This window comes from Muntiacus reevesi, chromosome 3, assembly GCF_963930625.1.
Source record: "Muntiacus reevesi chromosome 3, mMunRee1.1, whole genome shotgun sequence".
Lineage (NCBI taxonomy): Eukaryota > Metazoa > Chordata > Mammalia > Artiodactyla > Cervidae > Muntiacus > Muntiacus reevesi.
In genome coordinates this window covers 157,657,268-157,677,017 of record NC_089251.1, presented here as the reverse complement: position 1 = coordinate 157,677,017, position 19,750 = coordinate 157,657,268, and the positions used below count along the sequence as shown (strand labels likewise).

The window sequence follows — 19,750 nt, the reverse complement described above, 5'->3', positions numbered from 1 at the left end:
CCTGCGCTGGCCGCCCCGCTCCACGCGATGGGGCGGGAGCTCTAAGGAGGCGTCCCTCCTCTGCGCCGTGTCCACTCATCACGTATGCCTGCGTTCGTGTGCACACACGGGCACACCTAGGGGTGTCTGTGGCCCTGGCCCCAACCTGACGCTAAGCTCTGCGCGACAGCAAAACAGTTCATCGGGCTGGGCTCGCTCCCACAAGCTCCTTTAAAGGAAAAGAGATCATCGTGGACTCCGGATCGGGGCAGATGTGACCTCGGGAATTCGCAGAGAAGCGGGGCTGCGTCCCCCTGAGGGCTCCGGGTGTTCTGCCCCATCCTCCAGGCCCTTGCCTCACTATCCTCGCCGCCTGCTCGTGTGGCCACAGGCTGGGTGTCCTCAGGAGCCCCATTTGCGGGAGCCCAGCCGGGCGTGTGGGCACCCCTGCTCCCAGGACTGACAGGCGGACCCTGGTGCTGACCGCTCTGAGCACTGGGAGGGCTGCCCCCGTGTGCCACCCCCCTGGGGCTGCACCTGACCTCATGGGTGACCTCCGCCTAGGGGAGAGGCCGCCCTGACTGGCCCAGGCCATCCTGCCTGCCAGCCCCTTCAGCAACCCCAGACCACAGGTGAGGGCGGCTTTCTTGTCCCACTTCAAAAAAGGAAACAGGGCAACGTGAGCTCCAATGGCGGGGCTGGCCTTCCTGACAAGCTCCTCAGGCCACGCAGAGTTAGTTCCCCACGGGGTGAAGCCCAGGAACCTTCACCAGGGCAACTGGGCCGCACCTCCCTGCCCACCCGGCACGGGCTGTCCAGGTGCAGACACGGGCCGGCATCCAGCTCTTTATTTGTGCCCGGTGTGTGCACAAACAAGACTCCTTTCACAGAAAGGACCCAGAGGCCCGGTCAAGACGGGGCTGCACCCTCTGCCCCCTGGGCTCAGGCTCCATCTGTCCCTGTGTGGTCCTCACACATGGGCAGAACCGGGGGGACGGTGCCATCTCGGGCACAGCGCTCAGAACCACACAGGTCAGTGCAACCAGGCAAAGAGGGCGGGGAGGGGGGGGAGGCCGGAGGGCCTGCAGTGGGTTAAGTCACACAGCCCGCACCCAGGGGCCTGTCATCTGCCTCAGGCTGGCATTGCCCGTGGAGTCCTACCTGTACAGAGCGGACCCCCAAAGCCTCTGGAAGGGAGGCCGGGGCCTATCTTGAGTCAGGAGGCAGGTGAGACGTGCACCAGAACGTCAGGGAGAACAGAACGCCAGCCCGAAACCAGTCCCTGCCCCAGCCAAGCCCAGCCCAGCCCCTCTGCACTGGCCTCCAGTTGGACAGCTTCGAGAAGGGCCCGCACACGCAGGGCCCTCCGGGTGGGATGGTGGGGACCATGCCTCTGCCTGGGGGCAGCTGCCCTGACTCTAGCGGGAGACAGAACACCTGCGGCCCACCTCCCCGGCGCCCCTCACCCGGCGGGCCCAACCCCGAGCAGGACGCTGGGCCTCGGCCGCCTCTCAGTCACCCGCAGGGCAGCCTCCAGCCAGGGTCAAAGTCTCTTAGAGTGCTTTCCAGAAATCCCTGTGAAACTCCACTCAGTCGTTCAGCTGCCAGTGGATGCCAAGTGGAGAGGTGATGCCAAGTGGAGAGGTGGTGAAGCTTGGGGGGAGGTCTCGCCCCATCTCCCCCCACCTCCCGTCTGGCCTCCTGATGCAGGGAGGGGGCGGTGGCCACAAATGCCTGGGGTGGTCGTGACCGGTGCAGACCTGACCAGAGGCCAGGGCTGCCTGACATCCAGACGGCCTGAGGCCAGATGGACACTGGGGCTGGAGATGGGGAGGGGCCTCCTTCGGAGCCTGACTTGTGATGCGAAAGGAGGACGCTCAGGGTTTCCTTCTGGAACATTCCTTCCGTGCCCTCGGAGGGGACCGTGGCTGAGCCTGCCCCTCCCGCTTCCTGTCGCCAGATTCATGAGCTCCCCGGGACCAGTGTCCATGCAGCCCCACAGTTCCAGGCCTGGTGCCTCCTGTGTACACACGGCAGACAGGGTGGGGTCCGCCGGGGGTCTGGGGCGATGCAGCTGGACTCATGCCTCCCCCAGGGGCCCCTGTCCAGCAGGCCCAGGACTGTGAGTGGCAGGCGCTGCGGACAGGGTGGTCTGGAGAGCCTGTGGCCAGGGCAGCGACCACGACAGTGACCCTGAGCTCCAGGCTCCCGGGAAGCTTGCTAAGACCCCTTCCCTGCAGGCTGGAGTCAGCCCACACCCCACCGAGTGTGGACCGGACCCCCAAACTTTGGCTTCTGCCTCCTGGAGGCACGGATGGAAGGCGCTCAGAGTGGCCGTGGTCCCCACGGCAGGGCAGGTGAGGCCTGCTGGCACCTCCAGGCCTGGCCGTCAGAGCTGGCCCACACCTCCGCAGGTGAAGGGGGCAGCGCCAGAGGCCGTGTTCAGCATGGCCGGGGAGGTGGGGGCCTCGGGGGGGCGGCTCGGATGGACAGAGGGACTGGGGGGGGTCGGGCGGAGCCCCGAATGGATGGAGCCGCACTGCAGGGACAGTGACCCAAGCAGGTGGAGCGGGTGGTGTGGACCGAGCCCTGCGGTGGTGAAGCAGCCCCTGGGGGGCTCTACACCACAAACTCCTCTGGGAGCTGATCCTTCTGGAGCTGGCTGGGGGACAGGGAGTTCACGGACCCCCTCAGCCCAGGGTCCAGTGCTCGTCCGAGGGCACGGGTGCGGGGTGCCGGGCGTGGGGCAGGCTCGGGGCGCGTGTGGTCCAGGCTTCGGCTATGCTGGTCCACGTGTCCAGCTGCCGCCTTGGGCTCCAGGATCTGCAGGCAGAGATGACAAGGAGCTGCCCCCTGTCCCAGTCCGGCTCCGTTTCCCTTCCCGTTCCCCTTAACTCACGCACGCAGCCAGGAAGACCCCCTACTCCAGGCCAAGCTCTCAGCCCCGCACCTGCCTCGTCCCCCAAAACCTCACCCACCCCTCACTGCCCACCAAGTCTCCCGTGGGCCCTCTGGGGGGCCCCTGGCCTGACGGGAGAGGAGGGAGAGAGCTAGCTGCCCGGCCCACGGGGGGACCTACCTGGTGTAGGGTGGCCTCAGCGCTCGGGGCCCTCAGGCTGACCAGCGTGACCTGCACCACAGCCAGCGGCTGCTGAAGGGAGGCTGCGGGGGGAAGGGGGTGTGAGCAGGGCCTGGGGACAGCCCTCTGCTTCCGGCAGAGGGGGACCCACCCCTGGGACCCACCTTGGAGATGAGACTGGGCACATCTGTGGCTCCACGCCCCCTACTCCTCCCGGGCCTGGGGTCGCAGAGCGGCGGGCTGTGACCTTGGACCCCCGCCTGCAGGCCACCTGTGGCCCCCCCATGAGAGGGGTGAGAGCCCCTTCAAGAAACAATGGTTTCTGTGGGCGACCTGGGCTCCTCCCCTCAGATGGTCCTCCAGGAGCCGCCCGACCCCCGCGCCCGCCTGCCAGTTTCCGCTGCCCATCCTTCCACACTGGCCGCGGAGGTGGTCCAAGTTCTGACGTCCAGGAAGATGCCATGTTACTATTACTGACATTACTGCTTACACTGGATCGCAGACCACACGCTCGGACAACGCCTCGGGGATGGAGGCCAGTCTGTCCTTTACCAGAGGACTAGACACTCAGAAGGTAGAGTGGACAGGACGACTTGATCCAAACCCACTGTGTGACCCTGGGTGACCCTGGTTGGCCCCAGGTGACCCTGGGTAGCACTGGGTGCTCCTGAATGATGCTCGGTAACCCTACATGACCTGAGTGACACTGGGAGGCCTTGGGTGATGCTGGGTGCCCCTGCCTAACCTTGGGTGACTCTAGGTGGACCTGGGTGGCTGGGCCCTGAGGCTTACATCCACTCTCCAAGGTGCTACAGACGCCCAAGGATTAGCAGAGTCTGTGAAACCTTCCTGGGGTGACCCCTTCAGGGCCCCCCACTCCCAGACCTACTGCGGAAGCATCTCCGAGGACCAGGAGCCCACGCTAAACTGGGTGGGCGCTTGGTCCTGGAACTCCCACAAGCGGCCGAATACAATCAGTGGCCTCCTGTCCTGTGAGTTCTGCTAACCCTGGGGGCAGCAAGAGAGAAAGCTAGTGGAACGCCTTCCTGCAGTGGGCTCTTTAAGGAGGGACGCTGGCCGGGCCAGGCTCCCTACGAGGGACTGGGTGCAGGGGGCCGACAGGCCGCCACCCGCCTGTCTGCAGGGAACCTGGTCCTCCCTGCCCCTCCCCGTTCACCCCCTGGTGCAGGAACTCCCATGTGACCAAGTGTCCAGGAGCCAGGGTCACGCACGCCCTGGCCCCCAGCAGTGCCCCCAGCGGCGGCTCAGCCGGAGTCTAGCCAGGCGGCAGGCTCCGCGTCCCCTGATCCCGGGTGTCCCCCGCGCGCCCACCTCTGCTGCCCTCCACTGTGCCAGTGCTGCTCCGGCTGCTGCTCGGGCTGCTGGGGGGCTCCTCTGCAGGGAGCGCCGCGACCCCTTCGGGCTCATCCACCGACATCTCCTCTGGCTCCGCGGGCCCCGTGCGCTGCGGGTTGACCTCGAAGCCCAGTGAGAGGGAGCTGCAGCGGCTGCCAGCCGAGAGGCGCGAGCGGAGACTTGGGGGGCACCCGCCTGCCCCCGCGCGGTCCCCACTGCCTGCCGGCTCCGCGTCCTGGTTGGCGTCCCGCGCGTCGCTGACATAGGACTCCCGGTAGCACTGCTTCTCTGTGCGGGTAGGGGAGGCGGCCGTGAGAACAGCGCTGGAGGGTGGAGGGGCCGCACGCTGGGGGGAGGCCCTGGGGGCCGGCCTGCCGCCAGGCCCTGCAAGCCGAGGCCTCCCCGGAGGTGCGGTGGGGGGAAGGAAGTGCCACCCGAGACCAGGGCCCCCGTGTCCATTGTCACTGCCCGGGCCCCAGGCGGAACCTGTCATCCGGCCTCGTCCTCTCTGCCCCAGGGGCTATCGCGTCTCAGCTTGGGCGCTCGCACACAGGCGCACGCACACAACGCTGGCGTGCAGGTTCTGCGGGCCGGGCGGGGATGGCGCCCACCTTCCGTCTCCTCGAGCTGCTGCAGCTGCTGGCGCGCCTGCTGCAGGCCCAGGTGCAGCTGGTGGCTGGTGCGGAGCAGGCGCAGCAGGTGGCGGGAGCGCCAGGCGCAGCCCGTGCGGAACACGAGCCTGCGGGCTGCGGGCTGCCCGTGGGGCCAGAGCTCGAACTTCTCGCCCTGAGCAGAGAGGAGCCCGGGCTGTGACTTCACGAGGAAACCAGACGGCGGCATCGCCAGGCCTGGGGCTGGGAGGCTCCCTCCCGGTCTCTGTCTCAGCGTCTGATTTCACCTGGCGGGGAGTGTGGGGCCTGAGAGTGGCTATAACTGTGGGGCCCTATGTGCTGGGCTGGGGGCTTCTGGACCCCTAGGCCCATGGCGTGTGGGGCGCCTGAGGCCAGAGAAGGAGCCTATGGCCAGCCCGCGCCCAGCGCTCACCCTCGGCCCCCGCAGGGTGCCAGGCCCAGCCGTGAGGCCTGGAAGTAGAGTCCGAGGTGCAGGGTTTCCGTGCCCCACCCTCCTTTATTGTCCCAACCCAGGAGTCAGAAGCTCTGCTGGTGAGGAGAACCAGGCAGCCGGCCCCTCAGGAGGGCGCTTCCAGGGCGGGGGCGTCTCCGTGACCTGACCCCCCAGACGCAGACCTCAGGCTGGGCCTGCGCTCGTGGTCGATGACGTTCCCAGTCAATGCCCTGCAGGACGAGCGTCTACCAGGCTCCCCTGGGGGCAGAGGCCCACCCCTAACCTTGACCCCCTTGGACACGCACCAGAAAGGCCAGCTTCTCAACGTGGGGCCAGGGGAAGTCGTAGAGAAGTTGTGGGGTGCGGTTCACCTCCTGCAAGACAGCAGGGTCGGCTGCGTCCACAGTCAGCCAGGGGAGGGGCAAGGCCAGCGCTGGGGGTAGGGCGGGGGCAGAAGGGGCGCCCCTGCAGTCACCTGGAAGACCTGCACCCCTCTGAGCGTCAGGCCCAGGATGACGGTAGGTTGGTCCTCCTTCTTATCCTAAAGGGACACGGATGTCCGTGAGGTCTAGGCCCGTGGACATCCTCACCGACCCTCACTGGTGGATCGGGGAGTCTACGGGCTGACGGGGAGGTCCCCAGGCTTCCTCCCACTTCCCCTCTGGTCTGGGTCAGGGTCGCGGTCCTGGGATGGCCGTGGGGACACTCCCCCCTCCCCATCCTGGTGGGCCCAGGTGGCTCAGCCGGTCCTGGCCCTGGAGGCATGCCCCCCGCCTCCCCATCCCGCAGGGACCTTGTAGAGCCTGAAGAAGTGCACTGGCACGTCCTCCAGCCGGCAGGCCTCCCGGATGAAGCGCAGCTCGGCCTCCCGGGGGCTCAGGCCGCGCTGCTCGCGGTGCAGGGCGGGCGCGTGTCTGAGGACGTAGGCGCTGCCCCTCTTGGCGATGATCTGCGGGGGGAGCCGCCGCCTGGTCCAGCCTGAGCCCGCCCCTCTCGGGTGGACCCCCGCGGCCCCCCTGGACTCCTCCCACTCCGCCCCCCACCCCCTGTGGACACCCCGCCCCCAGTGGATGCCCTCGCCCACTGGACTCCCCCCCGAAGCTCCCCGGTGGACGCCCCTCGCCCCACCCCCAGGTGATGTCCCCACCCCGTCCCGCCCACCCCCCTGGACTCGCCACCGCGCCCCCCCCCGTGGACCCCGCCCCCATGGACTCCGCCGTGGGTGCCCCACTCTCCCCCGCCCCAGCCACTCCCCTGCCCTTCACCCCCACTGCCCCCCCGGACCCCGCCCCCGGGAGGGAGAGAAACCCTCACCCACTGCGGGAAGTAGGCCTGCGGCTGGAAGTAGCAGCCGGCGTGCGCCCGGCGGTGGTTGCCCAGGTCGGCCTGCAGCCCGTAGGCAGCCAGCAGGAAGTAGGCCTCCTCGCGGTGGACGCACTGCGAGCGCAGCACGCGCTCCCGCAGGTGGCGATAGTACAGCTGCCGGGCCGCGCGGTCCCTGCGGGCGGCCGGCGGCCGGGCTCAGGGGCCGTCCCCGCGTCCCCCGGCCTCCTGGACCCTGAGTGGTCACCCCCAGGCCCTCGGGGCCTGGCGGCGGGGCAGGCACAGGTGGGCGTGCGGCTCCTGAGAAGCCAGGTGAGCAGGGCCCAGGGCCCAGCCGGCCAAGCCGGTTTGCAGCCGCCCACACCCCGGGGTGGGTCCCTTTGCTCTGCTCACTGCCCGCCCGGCGGGGGGCAGGGCACCCAGGGCCAAGCCCATGTCTAACACCACTGGAGCGACTGGCCCCGTGGCAAAGGGCCACCCTCCCGCCCCCAACCTGCCTGTTCGCCCCTGAGAGTTTTCCAGAACCTCACACAACTGGGCAGGCTCGTGGGGGCCCAGCTCACCCGCTGGGGGGCGGTTCCTGGACCCAGGCCCTGCTCACCCCCAGGCCCGGGTTCCAGGGCCCCGGTTACCCCACACAGGCTCTGGGGGTTCTCTCGGAGCGCAGCCCAGGGGCTCAGGAGGAGCCTGCAGGCTGCCTGCCCGGCGCCTTTCCCTCGGGCAGGGCACCAGCAGGAGGGCGGCCCCCCACCTGCACAGGAACCCTCAGGCCCTGCTCCCCCCCAGGGAAAAGCCCCACCCCAGGGCGTAAAAATGCCTGCCCTTGAAATGCACTTGTTTGTACCCCGGTCCTCACACGCCTCTGACTGGGAAGGTCGGTTGCCCCCCACCCTCCCCTCCAGCCTCAGCGGCATCCTGACAGCTCGTCACCTTCTGGGAAGGCGTGAGAACAGCGAGCTCCTACCTGATGAGCCTTCCGTTTTCCACGTAGTATTGCACCCCGAGGAAGGCCACGAAGGGGGCGCCCGGCCTGCCGCCGCCCTGGGACTGGAAGCGTGGAGCGCAGGCTGCAGTGAGGCCTTGGGGTGGGGGCTGACCGCTGGCTGGGGCGCCAGACGGAGCCACCACCCCCATCCCTGCAGACCAGCCTGAGCCCATGTGCGTCCTGTGGGCAGCTCGTGGCTTTCTGTCACTTTGTTAGAAGGGAAAGCAAGCATCCAGAACACAAGCATCCAGCCTCCGGCCCGGCGCGCTGACTTACTCCGCGAGTCTCTCGCTTCCAGTCCTTGGAGAAGTATTTGCTGAGCTTCCGCTCCAGATCCATGAAGACGTGCTCGTTGTCTACAAAGAGAGGCAGGGACTGAGCACAGCGTGCTGGGACTGTGAGAGTGTGTGTGTGCGTGTGTGCCCCAGTGTTAGCGTGTAAACACGTGTGAGTGACTGTGTGCGTGAGAGTATGTGCGTGTAAGTATAATGTGCGTGTGAGTGTGTGCATGGTGCATGCGTGTGAATGTGTAAGCATGTAAACATGTGAGACAGTGTGTGTGTGATATGTGTGTGCACGTAGATACTTGAGTATGTGTGTGTCTGAGTGTGTGTGCGAGTGTGCATGTGTCTGTGCCCATGAGAGCATGTGTGTGCTCTGATGCGGTGAGGAGGCATCGCCCCATGCCCCTGGAACACGGCACGGGGGTGCACCAGACAGAGGCCTGGGATCGTCTCCCCGAGCACCCCCCATCCCTGCCCTGGGAAGGGGTGAGACGGCGTGTGTGAGTGTGATATGTGTGGGATACGCAGAGGACGGAGTCGCCAGGGGTCCTGGGGTCGCCAGGCGATGCTTGCTTACTTCTGACCACGCTGAGGCCAAAGAAGTGGGCTTCCCTGATGCCGATCCGGTCGCACACCTGCTGGAAGAGCTCGCGCCCCGTGGCCTGCACCTGTGAGGGGGCAGGAGGCGCTCAGGGCACAGTGCGGGGCAGTGCCCGCGAGGGGGGTGAGGAGGAGGCCTCCACCGAGCAGAGCTGGCGGGCAGGGGCCCGGCTCGGCGGGCTCCCCACTCAGCGGGGTCAGCGCGCAGGGTCCCCGGAGGCTCCCGGGCTGACGACGAGGCGTCCCTCCCTGCAGTGGGGCTCCTGTGAAAGAGGGAGGGGGTGCCGACTCCAGAGAGAGCCTGCCCCTCCAGGGACAGAGGCCGGGCGCCCCCCACGCCTCCCCACCCTAAGCCAACATCGCCAGGCCACTCCTGGAAGTGGGGCTGGGATCTGGGCACCCCTGAAAGGAGCTGGCGTGTGGGGGCGGGCCTGTGACTCCCCATGCCCCACTCCTGCTGCAGGCCTGTCCCGCCGGGTTCCAGGGCCCAGGCCGAGCCCCCAGCCCGGCCGCCATCCGGCCCCTCCCGGCTCCGCGCGGCCTGTCCTGGGTGAGTGTCCACCCTGCATGGTCAGAGCTCAAGCAGCCCTTTCACCCGCGTGTGCCCAGAGGAGGGTGTGCGCTCGCTCAACTGTTAGCCAGTCTGCTTTCCATTGTCCAAAAGTGCTTCAGTCTGCCTAAAAAGTTCATTATACCAAACATCCCCCAAGATTAAATTTCCAGTGGTCTCACGAATGTCAGCGTTTTCTGCTTGTTGATTGGACAGAGCTCAAGGCCTTGATTTTGGGGCACCTGGGCGCTGTTCCCCGTGGCCAACATGTCTCCTGGGTGCCTCTGGGCCTCCGTCCTCTGCGTATCCCGGGCTGGTGGTTGGGCCGACAGACGGAAGCTCCCGTGCGTGCTGAGTCCATGCGTGGGAGGCTGGCTGAGGAGGCCGCAGGTGGTGGACCCCGTCACCCCGGGCGGCCGTGGGGCTGGAGCGCAGTGGTCCCGGGTGCTGAGCATGGGGCCTGGCCCGGGGCGTCCGAGAACGCTGCTGCAGGCTTCCTGGGGAGGCCGTGGCTCCTGGGACTTCGGGACGGTCTGTCACCAGGGCGCCTAAACGTCTTCAGTCAGAGGGGCGTCCCGCTTCTCACTGGTCCGTTCCTGGGGGGCCGGCCTTGCCACTGTCCATCTGACTTGTTGAGGGTTGGCCCCTCAGCCTGCAATGACGGTGACTCACCATCTGGGTCTTCCCAGCCATCGTCTCCTGACGCTCGGTGTGAAGCCACAGTGGAGGTAAACACGGGGTCCGCCCGTGCGCTCAGCCCGGCGTGCACACGCCTGGAACTAAGCTGGCCCCAAGTTTGCAGGGCCAGGCGGGAAGCCTGCAGGAGGCCGCCCTGTGGGACCCGTCACAACTGAGCTCCGTGTCTGCATCCACGGGCTCACCTTCCTTCTGGCCGCGCGTCCTCCAGGGAACCTGCCCCGGAGGGTCCCTGCAGAGCCACGGAGCAAGACTTGGAAAGTGCAGGGACACACACGGCCCTGACTCGGGAATTGAGGCCCTCATGTGGGCAGCACCTCCCTCCCTCCTCCCCCAAGTCCTCCTGCTGCCCCCTCCCCACGGCCGGCAGCAGCTCTTAGGACACAGTGAACCCCCTGAAGACCCACGACCAGCTCGCTGGATGGGGACAAGGGCTTGGGGCCTCAGCTCCAAACCAGAAGAGCGTCCCTGAGCAGAGAAGCCTTGGGGCACTGTGGTCCCTCCTGGCCCGCCCCAAGCGCAGCCCTCAGGGAGCCGGCTCTTGGCTAGGCCCCTCCCACGGTAAGTTCTGCTTTTTCACAAACCACAGCTATCCTTTACTGCCATCACCTCATGGCAGACAGATGGAGAAACAGTGGAAACAGTGTCAGACTTTATTTTCTTGGGCTCCAAAATCACTGCAGATGGTGACTGCAGCCATGAAATTTAAAGATACTTGCTCCTTGGAAGAAAAGCTATGACAAACCTAGACAGTGTATTAAAAAGCAGAGACATTGTTTTAACGACTAAGGTCTATCTGATCAAGGCTATGGTTTTTCCAGTGGTCGTGTATGGACGTGAGCGTTGGACTATAAAGAAAACTGAGTGTCGAAATATTGATGCTTTTGAACTGTGGTGTTGGAGAAGACTCTTGAGAGTCCCTTGGACTGGAAGGAGATCCAACCAGTCCATCCTAAAGGAAATCAGTCCTGGGTGTTCATTGGAAGGACTGATGCTGAAGCTGAAACTCCAATACTTTGGCCACCTGATGCAAAGAGCTGACTTGTTTGAAAAGACCCAGATGCTGGGAAAGATTGGGGGCAGGAGGAGAAGGGGACGACAGAGGATGAGATGGTTGGATGGCATCACTGACTCAATGGATGTGGGTTGGGATAGACTCCAGGAGTTGGTGATGGACAGGGAGGCCTGGCGTGCTGAGGTTCATGGGGTCGCAAAGAGTCGGGCATGACTGAGCGACAGAACACCACCAACACCAAAACCCCTCCAATGAGGACACCCCTTCAGGGAACAGCCAGCTTTCTAGGCGCTTCTCTGCGCCTCTGAACTCCACTAAGACAGGCCCGTGAGGGGAGCGGTAAGGAAAAGAGAGACAGAGTCCGTCCTCCTCGGACGGGGCCTGAGCACCCGTGACAGCTGAGCACGCGAGACGCGTCCCTGTGGACGAGAGCTTCCTGAGCCCCCATCCCCCCAGGCCCCCTCCACCCCGCGTTCCCAGGACCGTGCAGAACCAGGAGCTCCCTCCTCACAGTCGGGGATGGCCAGCAGAATCGCTCCGGTCACGGGCCAGGTGAGGGCTGCCTCCCCCTCCCCAGCACCCCAGCCCTGCGGGGCCTCCGGAGCACCCTCGTTACCCCACGCCTCCACCCCCCCTGCGGGCAGGGGCAGCCACGCCTGCAGCAGCGAGATCGCACACAGGACTCAGGCTGCAGCCCCAGCTGGGCTCCCAGCTCCCCCCAGCCCTGGGCCTCGAGTGTCCCCCTCTGGGGAGTCAGGCCAACGGGGGTGAGGGCCCCCAGGCTGCCCGTGGGGAGGGTGAAGGGGGGGGCAGAGCCCGCCACAGCAGGGCTCCAGCTAGTGCGGAAGGGGCCACCCTGGGCCGCACGGCGAAGAGGGGACGGGCCAGAGGAGCCTGCAGCTCAGACCCCGGGAGAGCGGCCGCCCTGAGGGCCAGAGCCCCGGGCGCAGAAGAACCTGAAGGCGCATCACTTCCGCTCAGCACCCGGGCCAGTGGGAGACCCCGTCCCCGACCAAAGCCACGACGAGGTCCCGATGGGAACCGCCCGCCCGTCACTGATCCCCTGGCCGCCCCGAGTGCCGAGGGCCAGGCTGGGCGCCGGAGGCCCCGCGGGCGGGCTCTGAGTCTGCCCCGCCGACCTGCCCAGTGTGTGCCCACGCTGTTCGTCCTCAGGCCAGGCCCCACGCGCCCCGCAGCCCAGCCGCTCCCCGGCCCATCCTGTCGGGGCGCTGGGGCCGGGTTCTGGTCCCGCGTGTGTTCCAGGAGCCCCTTCCAGGGAGGGCAGAGGGAGAGGGAGCAGGGTCCCGCCTGCGGGCCCCCCGTGCTGCCCGCCCGCAGGGGCCCCGAGGACGCCTGCGGAGGGTCCCTGGGGTGGCCGGGGCCTGGGGCAGGTGGTGGGGAGGCGAGCTTGGTCCCCAGGGCTGCGCTGGTCCTCAGAGGCGACTGGTGACCCAGACTCGGGCGCAGGGGGACGAGCAGCGGCTTCTGGGCCTGAGACCGCGGGGCGTCTGCCGGGAGCCCGCGGGTCGCTCGCTGCCTCAGAGCCTCCGCCCGGTGCCCCCGCCCCGTGCCTGCTGAGCGGGGCCAGGCGTTCGTAAGGGACGGTCCCCACCGCTCCTGAGAGGACGGCCTGAGCCTGTGAGCCCAGGACACCGGCCAGTGAGGTCCCACCCCGTGCCCCGGCCCAGCGCCGAGGGGCGGCCCTTCGCAGGGAGGGCGGGGCCGCCAGGGTCCAGGCGGGGCCACCAGGGTCCAGCCTGAGCCTGGGTCCCCGGGAGGCCCGCACGCCAGCGGCGCTGTGGACGGCGGGGACTGTGCGGCAGGCGGGGCTGGGAGGCGGCTTTGCGTGAGAGCCGCTCCCTGAAGACTCGGACGGAGACCTGGGCGGGGGAGCCTGGCCACTCGGGACAGACGCCGGAAGTGGACAGCGAAGGGTCAAGGGGAGGGAGTGACGGGAGTGGGGCTGCGTGACGGCATCTGCTCTGAGCATCGGGGAGGTCTGGGGAGGGCACCTGCTGTGGAAACGCAACTTCTCCCCTTCTTGGGAGGACCACCTCAGTCTGCTCCCCGGGGCAGGACCTCACGGTCACCCACAGACAAGGCGGGAGAGGCCTGACTCTCACCGCTCACCCCACGGACCCCCGTCCCCGGGCCCTGCTCCCCTCCACGCTCACCCTGGACCCCATCCCCAGGCCCTGCTCCCCTCCACGCTCACCCCACGGCCCCCCGTCCCCGGGCCCTGCTCCCCTCCACGCTCACCCCACGGCCCCCAGTCCCCAGGCCCTGCTCCCCTCCATGCTCACCCCCACGGACAGCCGCAGCCGTTCCCGTGTAGGCAGCAGCACCAGCACGTCCCGGAGCTCCGAAGTCATCCTGCCAGCCGCACACGGTTCTCGGTTCTCGGGACCAGGGCCTTCCGTCTGCTACTGCAGGGAGGACTCGTCAGGGTGGGGAAGGACTGGCAGCCGGCGTGCCCCCAAAGGGACGGGGCCGCATGTCACCAGAGGGATGGGGCTGTGTCCCCAGGGGGACGGGGCTGCGTGTCCCCACTCATGGGGCCATCTTCTGCCGTCTGGCCGCAGGCGGGGTGCCGCACCCAGACTCACCCAGCTGCCGGCTTCCGGGGACGGGTGCCCTGTGAGCTCCTGGCTGGGAAAAACACTGGCACTGGGGCCAGGACAAGGTCCAGGCTCCTAAGTAGCCGCGATGCCTGGAATGCAAATAAACATGCCGGCTGGCTCCACCCTGCTCCCGCTGACCCCTCTCCCCAGCGGACCACCTCCTCTCCAGATCGGGGACTGAGCGTGGCCCCAAGGCCCCGTGTGAACCGCAGACCCAGGGCCCCACAGGGAAGCCGGAGGGGCTGGAGGGGCGTCCCGAGGGGCAGGCGCCCCGGGTCCCCATGGCTCCCCGCCTCCTCTCACACCTGGAGGAAGGTGAGCCCAGAGGTAGCGAGGCCAGCCCCCAGACAAGGTCTCCCCGAAGGCTGCCCTGGCCCATCAGGCCGGGGTCCCTGTCCCCTGCTGGCCAGGGGCCCCTGGAGAGCGGAGCTCCTGACCTCCCAGCTGCTGGGAGAGCGCAGGGAACGGGACGGCCGCAGGTGATTTCCGTTCCCGCCTTCCGCCCGCACCCTGGTGTCTGTCCCCAGGTGAGCTGGGGGGCCCTGAGCTCCCGCCTCTGAGAGGGACTGGGGGAGGCTTCCAGGCCACAGACACGAGGTCCCTGGAGGGCGGCTGGCCGGCCCCGGGAAACTCGGTTCCCGCTGTCCTTATGCCTGGCCCCACCGGGGTTGGAAGGCCTGGGCCGTGGGCGGGGACATGCAAAGCCCTTCTGGGCTCTATCTGCCCCTCGCTGCCCGCCCTGCGCCCGCCCGCCGTGGGGGTCACGGGGACTCTGAACAGCCTGCTGCCCTTTGTCTCCAGGGTCAGCGCAGCCTGCTCTCCTCCGAGATGTGCGTGTCCCTTTAACCAGCAACTTGAGGATTTTTCCAACGGCTGAAGAGCCGGAAAGTGGATACTAACCCCTGACCCCTGCACCTGCGCCTGGCTGCCCAACTCACTGCCCGCGATGTCCTGTGAGCCACAGACCGTCCTGCCATGAGGAAGGACGGACGCGGGCGCGGCCCCTTTCCACGAGTGTCCAAGCAGCGGCAGCCAGGCACGCACACACACAGGAACTCTGGGGGTGCAGGCAGGGGCGCAGAAGTGGGGCTTATCCCAGGGAAGGCGCCAGGAACAGGCGTCAGCCTCCACCAGGCAGCTAATGAGCACAGCCCAGGGGCTCTGCCCCGGGTTCTGGATCCTGGTCTTTGTCCTGTACCTCGAGACGGGCCTGCCAAGAGTGTTTCAGAAATAAAGCTTCCAAAACACAGGCCCCAAAAGTACAGGTTTCACAGGACGCCGCCAGAAAACCATTCAGCAGTAAGTAGGAGCAAACTACTGGTTTGTGGACAAATGTCAAAAAATCATGCCAAGCGGAGAACACGATTTACACGAGTCCATGACACGTGTTAGAGGCCACACCGGAGGCAGGAAGCAGGTCCGTGCAGCCCGGCTGGAGGCGGCCGCAGGTGGGCGACGTGCCGCGGTCAGGTGGTGGGGGCACGGTTGTGCATTTACCAACTCACTCTATTGTTCATTTGAATGTATTTTTAACATGTAAATTGTAGCTCAACAATGCCATTAAAATACTCTATACAATAGTAGAAAACCACAAAAAGTCATTCCATAGAAGGCACAGAATACAATGCAATTGTCTGCCAGGAAAGCCACTTCTAGCAGGTGTGTATGCGTATGTGTGCCCTGCGTGTGCAAGTGTGACAGAGTGAGCGTGTGCGTGCCCTGATGTGAGTGTGCCTGAAGTGTGCATGTGCATGCCCTGTGTGTGGCAGTGTGACAGTGAGTGTGTGCGTGCCCTCTGTGCGCAAGTGTGACAGAGTGAGCGTGTGCATGCCCTGTGTGCGTGAGTGTGCCAGTGTGTGTGTGTGCATGCCCTGTGTGTGAAGGTGTGACAGTGAGTGTGTGCATGCCCTGTGTGCATGAGTGTGACAGAGTGTGTGTGTGTGCGTGCTCTGACGTGACTCTGCCTAACAGTGTGCGTGTGTGCCCTGTGTGTGCAAGTGTGACAGAGTGAGCGTGTGCACGCCCTGTGTCACTCGCCTGGCCCACCCCGTGTCCAATGAGGACCCCGGTCCAGCCCCTGCCGCCCTTCTCACGGCGCTTCTTACAGCACTGCTTTTACCTCTTAGGGTGCTTCTTTTATTCCCACTCTTTCTGGAGGGGCAGTTGGCCAGAGGCAGCGCGGCTTGCTGGCTTCATCCATGGGGAGCCTGATGCAGAGAGGTCCCTGCTCCAGCGCCTCTGAGACCCCACTGCAGACCCCGCTGGACTCAGGGACGCGTGCTTGCTCTCATGGCATGTCCAGGGCGGCTCCGAATTCCGAGCAGCAGACCTAGCCTGGGGGGAAGCACAGGGGTCTCACTGCTGCTGGGTGGGGGCCGTGCAGAGTGCTGGGGCCTCCCCAATGCGCCCCCGCCAGGAACTGAGGACCCCCGGCAGCCCTGGCCAGGTGACCGCTGGCCCCGACACCTGACGGCCTGCCACCCCAGTAACCTGTCCGGCCCCCACAGCTCCGGCCCGGCCCCGCCAGGCAGTCCAGGAGCAGCCGCGAGTGAAGGGACCTGGTCTTGGTTGCACCCACTCCTGGGCCCTGCCCAGCTGGGCTGGGTGACAGAGCTCCTGGGTCGAGGGCCCATTAGGGGGGCACTTGCCTTTTCCAGTCCACACGGCTCTCAGGAATGGGGGCCCAGAAAGGAGGGCAGAGAAAATGGGGACACGGGGTTGGCGGGGGGCAGACGTGACCTGAGAGGCAGCGCCCGGGTCACAGCCTCGTCCTCCTGGCTGAGGGACTGACCCCTGACAGGCGGGGCCCTGAGGTCAGGACGAGGTCACCCCCAAGGAGGGCCTGGGTCCTCATCTGGGATGGAGCCTCTGGGCGTGATCACTGCCCCGTGCTGCCCCCTCCCCAGGGCCCCCGCCCAGCCCTCCTTCTCCCCCACCCCTTCCCCACTCTGCCTGGCTGTGCTGCTTCCGGAAGGCGGTCCTGGGGCCTGGACGGTCCCGGCCACTGTCCCCTGAGCAGCCCTTGCACACCCACCCGCACTTCCCGTCTCACTCCCGGCTTGGCGTGAGTGCGGCAGGCATGGACCAGGGGGGCTGATGTGGGAAACAGGGTGGCAACCCAAAGCCTGACCCCCTGAGGCTGAGAATGGGGCCTTGGGGGCCAGGAGAGCAGAGGGGTTCCCCGAGGCTCTCAATTACTCCCCCCACATCAGCCCGACCCCTGAGGCTGAGAAAGGGGGAGCTGGGGGCGCTGGGGGCCAGGACAGCAGGGGGGTCCCCGAGGCTCTCAGGTCCTCCCCACCCCGTGTCGGCTCTCCTGGGGTCACATCACGAGGGGCAGGAGCACTGTCCTTGTCCCCCCATCTTGTGGGGTCTCCCCTCTGGAAGGGGCCTGTCGCCCTCTGGGGCAGGGGTTTAAATGGTGCAGCAGAGCACAGATGTGGGACCCGTGAGCTGGGACTTGGGGAGGGGGTCACAGCACAGGGGGTCAGCAGAAGGCAGGATGTGGGGTCTGCTAGAACCGCCCCTGAAGGATGGCAGGGCTGGGGGCCCTGGGGAGAGCGGGCCCCCACACTGACTGGCCCCTCACTCCACGACAGGTGGGGGGCAGGGACACCCTTGTCCCCACAGTGGGGATGAGGTCGGGCAGACTGCAGGGGCCGGCGCTTGTCCCAAGCGTGAGGCTGTCATTTGGGGGGCGGGGGGCCAACCGGGCTGTGCTCAGGCCTGTAACTGCTCCAGCCACCCCCCACCCCCAAGTCACCATCACCAGCCCGGCGAGGACGGTGGACGACCCCTGGGATTGCCCCACGTCACCCCCCAGCCCTCCTTGGGGCAACGCAGGCCAGGAGGAGGAAGGTGCCCGGAAGGACCCGAGTCAGCGGTTATCACCGGGCGGTGGCCGGGCCCTCCCGTGGCTCCAGCTGCCCTTCAGCCGGGAGAGCAGATTCTTAGAATTCCCTCCGGGAGCCTCCTCTCTGCTGACCTGGCCAGGACCGTGATTTAGAGCCGTGATGACCCCACCCTCCCCGCCCAGAGAAAGAAGCCAGCTGTGCACGGAAGGCAGTTTGCCCAGCCTTGCCCAAACTGCGTGGAGCCGGGGGAGTGGGGGGCGGGGGGCAGGTCAGCCCGGCCCACGGTCTGCGGGCGTCTGGCACACGCTCCAATCCACGAGCGCCTGCCTTCTCCCGCGTTTAGCGAGGCTTAGTAGTAGTGTTAACTTGCTTAGTCGTGTCCTACTCTTTGCGACCCCACAGACTGCAGCCCACCAGGCTCCTCTGTCCATGGGATTCTCCAGGCAAGAATACTGGAGTGGGTCGCCATGCCCTTCTCCAGGAGATCGTCCCGACTGTCTGCCGGCTGGACGCCTCTCTCTGGCTGGAGGCGCCGCCCAGCTCTCCGGAGTAAGCCCATGCCCCCGATGGGGCCCCCTGCCCTTGGTAGAGTGCCCTGGGTTTTGGCAAAAGGCTGCCAGGTGCCAGGGCCTCACGCTGGGGCCTTGTCTGGTCTCAGAGGCTGCGCTGGGCGTGGAGCTGGTGCCTGGGCCCTGGTTCAAACCCAGACTGGCCGCTGGCAGCGAGAGAGTGGGGAGGGGTCCCTGGGTCCCCAGGCCCCCGCAGGTCCTGGGCTAAGTGAGCCGGTGGGTGTGGGGCGGGGGGGAGGGGCGTGCGGTTTACTCTGTGCTGGGTGAACGGAAAGCAGAAGGGCGTAGCACGGATTTTTGCTGCTTCTGAACGGTCCGCGCGCTGGAGGGCACTTCTCAGCGGTGCCGGGCAGGCGCGGCCCCTGCTCTCGGCTCCGTGAGGCCTTCAGGAGTCCCACGCGGACTGCGCAGAGCCAAGGGCAGTGCCGGCCACTGTGGGCCTGCTCATCTGAAAGCAGGCCTCTGCCCTGAAACCGGTGCGAGGGTCTCAGCGAAGAAGGCAAGTGGCGGGACACGCACTGCCCGCCGGGGAGGAGATACGAGCCGCCCCCACGCCTGGCGGGCCCTTTCCTTAATTTGCTCGGGAGGCGTCTGGGGAGCCCGCAAGGCCATCCAGATCACCGGGAAACAAGACGAGCCCCTCCCCTCCGTCCCCTCCGCCCCCTCAGTCCCCTCTGCCTGGGCGCCCCGCCCCTCCTGCTCTGCGCCCAGGAGAGCAGCCTCAGGGGTCACCAGGGGTCTTTCTCCCACCGGAAGCCTGGAGGACAGCAAATGCTCCCGGCTTCACCTTCAGGCCACGCCCCCACCTCCACCTCCCGGTCCACACCCCTCTCCTCCAATGTGGACTTGGGGGGCTCCCAGATACTCCTCTCTCAGCTCCCCCCACCCCAGGACTCTTGACACCTCAGCCCTGAGATCTTGCTGAAATGGGGCGGATCACACACTCTAGCCGAGAATGGCTCCCACCTCCCGCCGAGGAGAAGCAGGGTCCTTGGCCCTCGAGCCCCTCCGAGGGCCAGCCCTGTCTGTTCTCTGCCCCTGGACCTTTGCGTGTGTGCCCCCAGGACTCAAGGTCATGGCCGGCTGGTCATCCCCCGTGTCCCCTTCTCCCGACTGAAGAGAAGCCCTGTCAAAGGCGCTGGACCAACGCACTCAGCGTTACACTAGACCATGCCCCGAGCAGATGTCACTGTAGACCCCGACCAGCATCCTTCCGAATTTACGGTTTGCTGACTTTTACGAGGTGACTCGGACTTCTTGGACCGACCCACGGTTTCCACTTGCTCGAGGTCACAGCAGTACACGAGAGACACGAACCACGTGGACTCAGAGCCACTTCACAGGCCCTCCAGTGGACTCGCGGGTCTCTCTGGAGCAGGCACAGCGGAGGCCACGAGGTGTCTGGGGCCCTGCTGACCGCCTGCGCTGGGAGCAGAGACCACGGAGTCATCTGGACCCGGCCTCCTGAGGAGCCTCTCAGAACAGCCGCCGCTGCCCGGATGGCCGAAGGTCCAGCGCTTTCTGCTTCTTCACCGGGGAAGCCGAGTTCTGGTGTGGGTGGACCCCACAGACGGGCCCCTCTGGGGGGCGGGGGGCGTTAAACGAGGCTGCTGTCCCCTGGGTTGTGTGCGGTGACCCCGGGGCCCCTTGTTCAGTGTGGGACACTCCACACGCCAGGTCACCCCCCACTTGCTGGCAGGGGCCTCTGGCGAGCTAGGTGACTCCTCCTGACTGGCCGGTGGGCCCAGCGTACATGCCTGGACCCCACGGGGCA

The 19,750-nt window shown here is 66.6% G+C and overlaps 2 protein-coding genes across 4 annotated transcripts; one reads left to right on the top strand and one right to left on the bottom strand.

The window, feature by feature from the left end:
* Positions 1-34: 34 nt before the first annotated feature.
* FRMD1 (FERM domain containing 1) lies at positions 35-13,636 on the bottom strand. Of its 3 annotated transcripts, none has more exons than XM_065930973.1 (13): positions 13,539-13,636; positions 13,236-13,358; positions 8,649-8,739; positions 8,064-8,143; positions 7,767-7,849; positions 6,794-6,977; positions 6,273-6,428; positions 5,955-6,020; positions 5,785-5,853; positions 5,026-5,200; positions 4,391-4,702; positions 3,059-3,141; positions 35-2,802 (listed from the first exon to the last, which is right to left on the bottom strand). In XM_065930973.1, exons 2-13 carry the CDS (start codon positions 13,302-13,304, stop codon positions 2,599-2,601), a joined length of 1,572 nt encoding a protein of 523 aa, XP_065787045.1. In that variant the 5' UTR covers positions 13,305-13,358; positions 13,539-13,636; the 3' UTR covers positions 35-2,598. The 3 variants fall into 3 exon arrangements, 2 of the variants coding, with proteins under 2 accessions (XP_065787045.1, XP_065787046.1); XM_065930974.1 differs by having other exon boundaries at positions 13,236-13,355; positions 13,539-13,610; XR_010662449.1 differs by lacking the exon at positions 35-2,802 and having other exon boundaries at positions 5,026-5,312.
* LOC136164143 (proline-rich protein HaeIII subfamily 1-like) lies at positions 13,485-19,444 on the top strand. The gene is made up of 11 exons (XM_065928941.1): positions 13,485-13,569; positions 13,704-13,868; positions 14,081-14,220; positions 14,355-14,383; positions 15,323-15,393; positions 15,970-16,101; positions 16,460-16,621; positions 17,153-17,230; positions 17,313-17,429; positions 18,066-18,136; positions 19,355-19,444. The coding sequence occupies exons 1-11, from the start codon at positions 13,485-13,487 to the stop codon at positions 19,442-19,444; spliced, it is 1,140 nt and encodes a 379-aa protein (XP_065785013.1).
* The last annotated feature ends 306 nt before the right edge of the window (positions 19,445-19,750 follow it).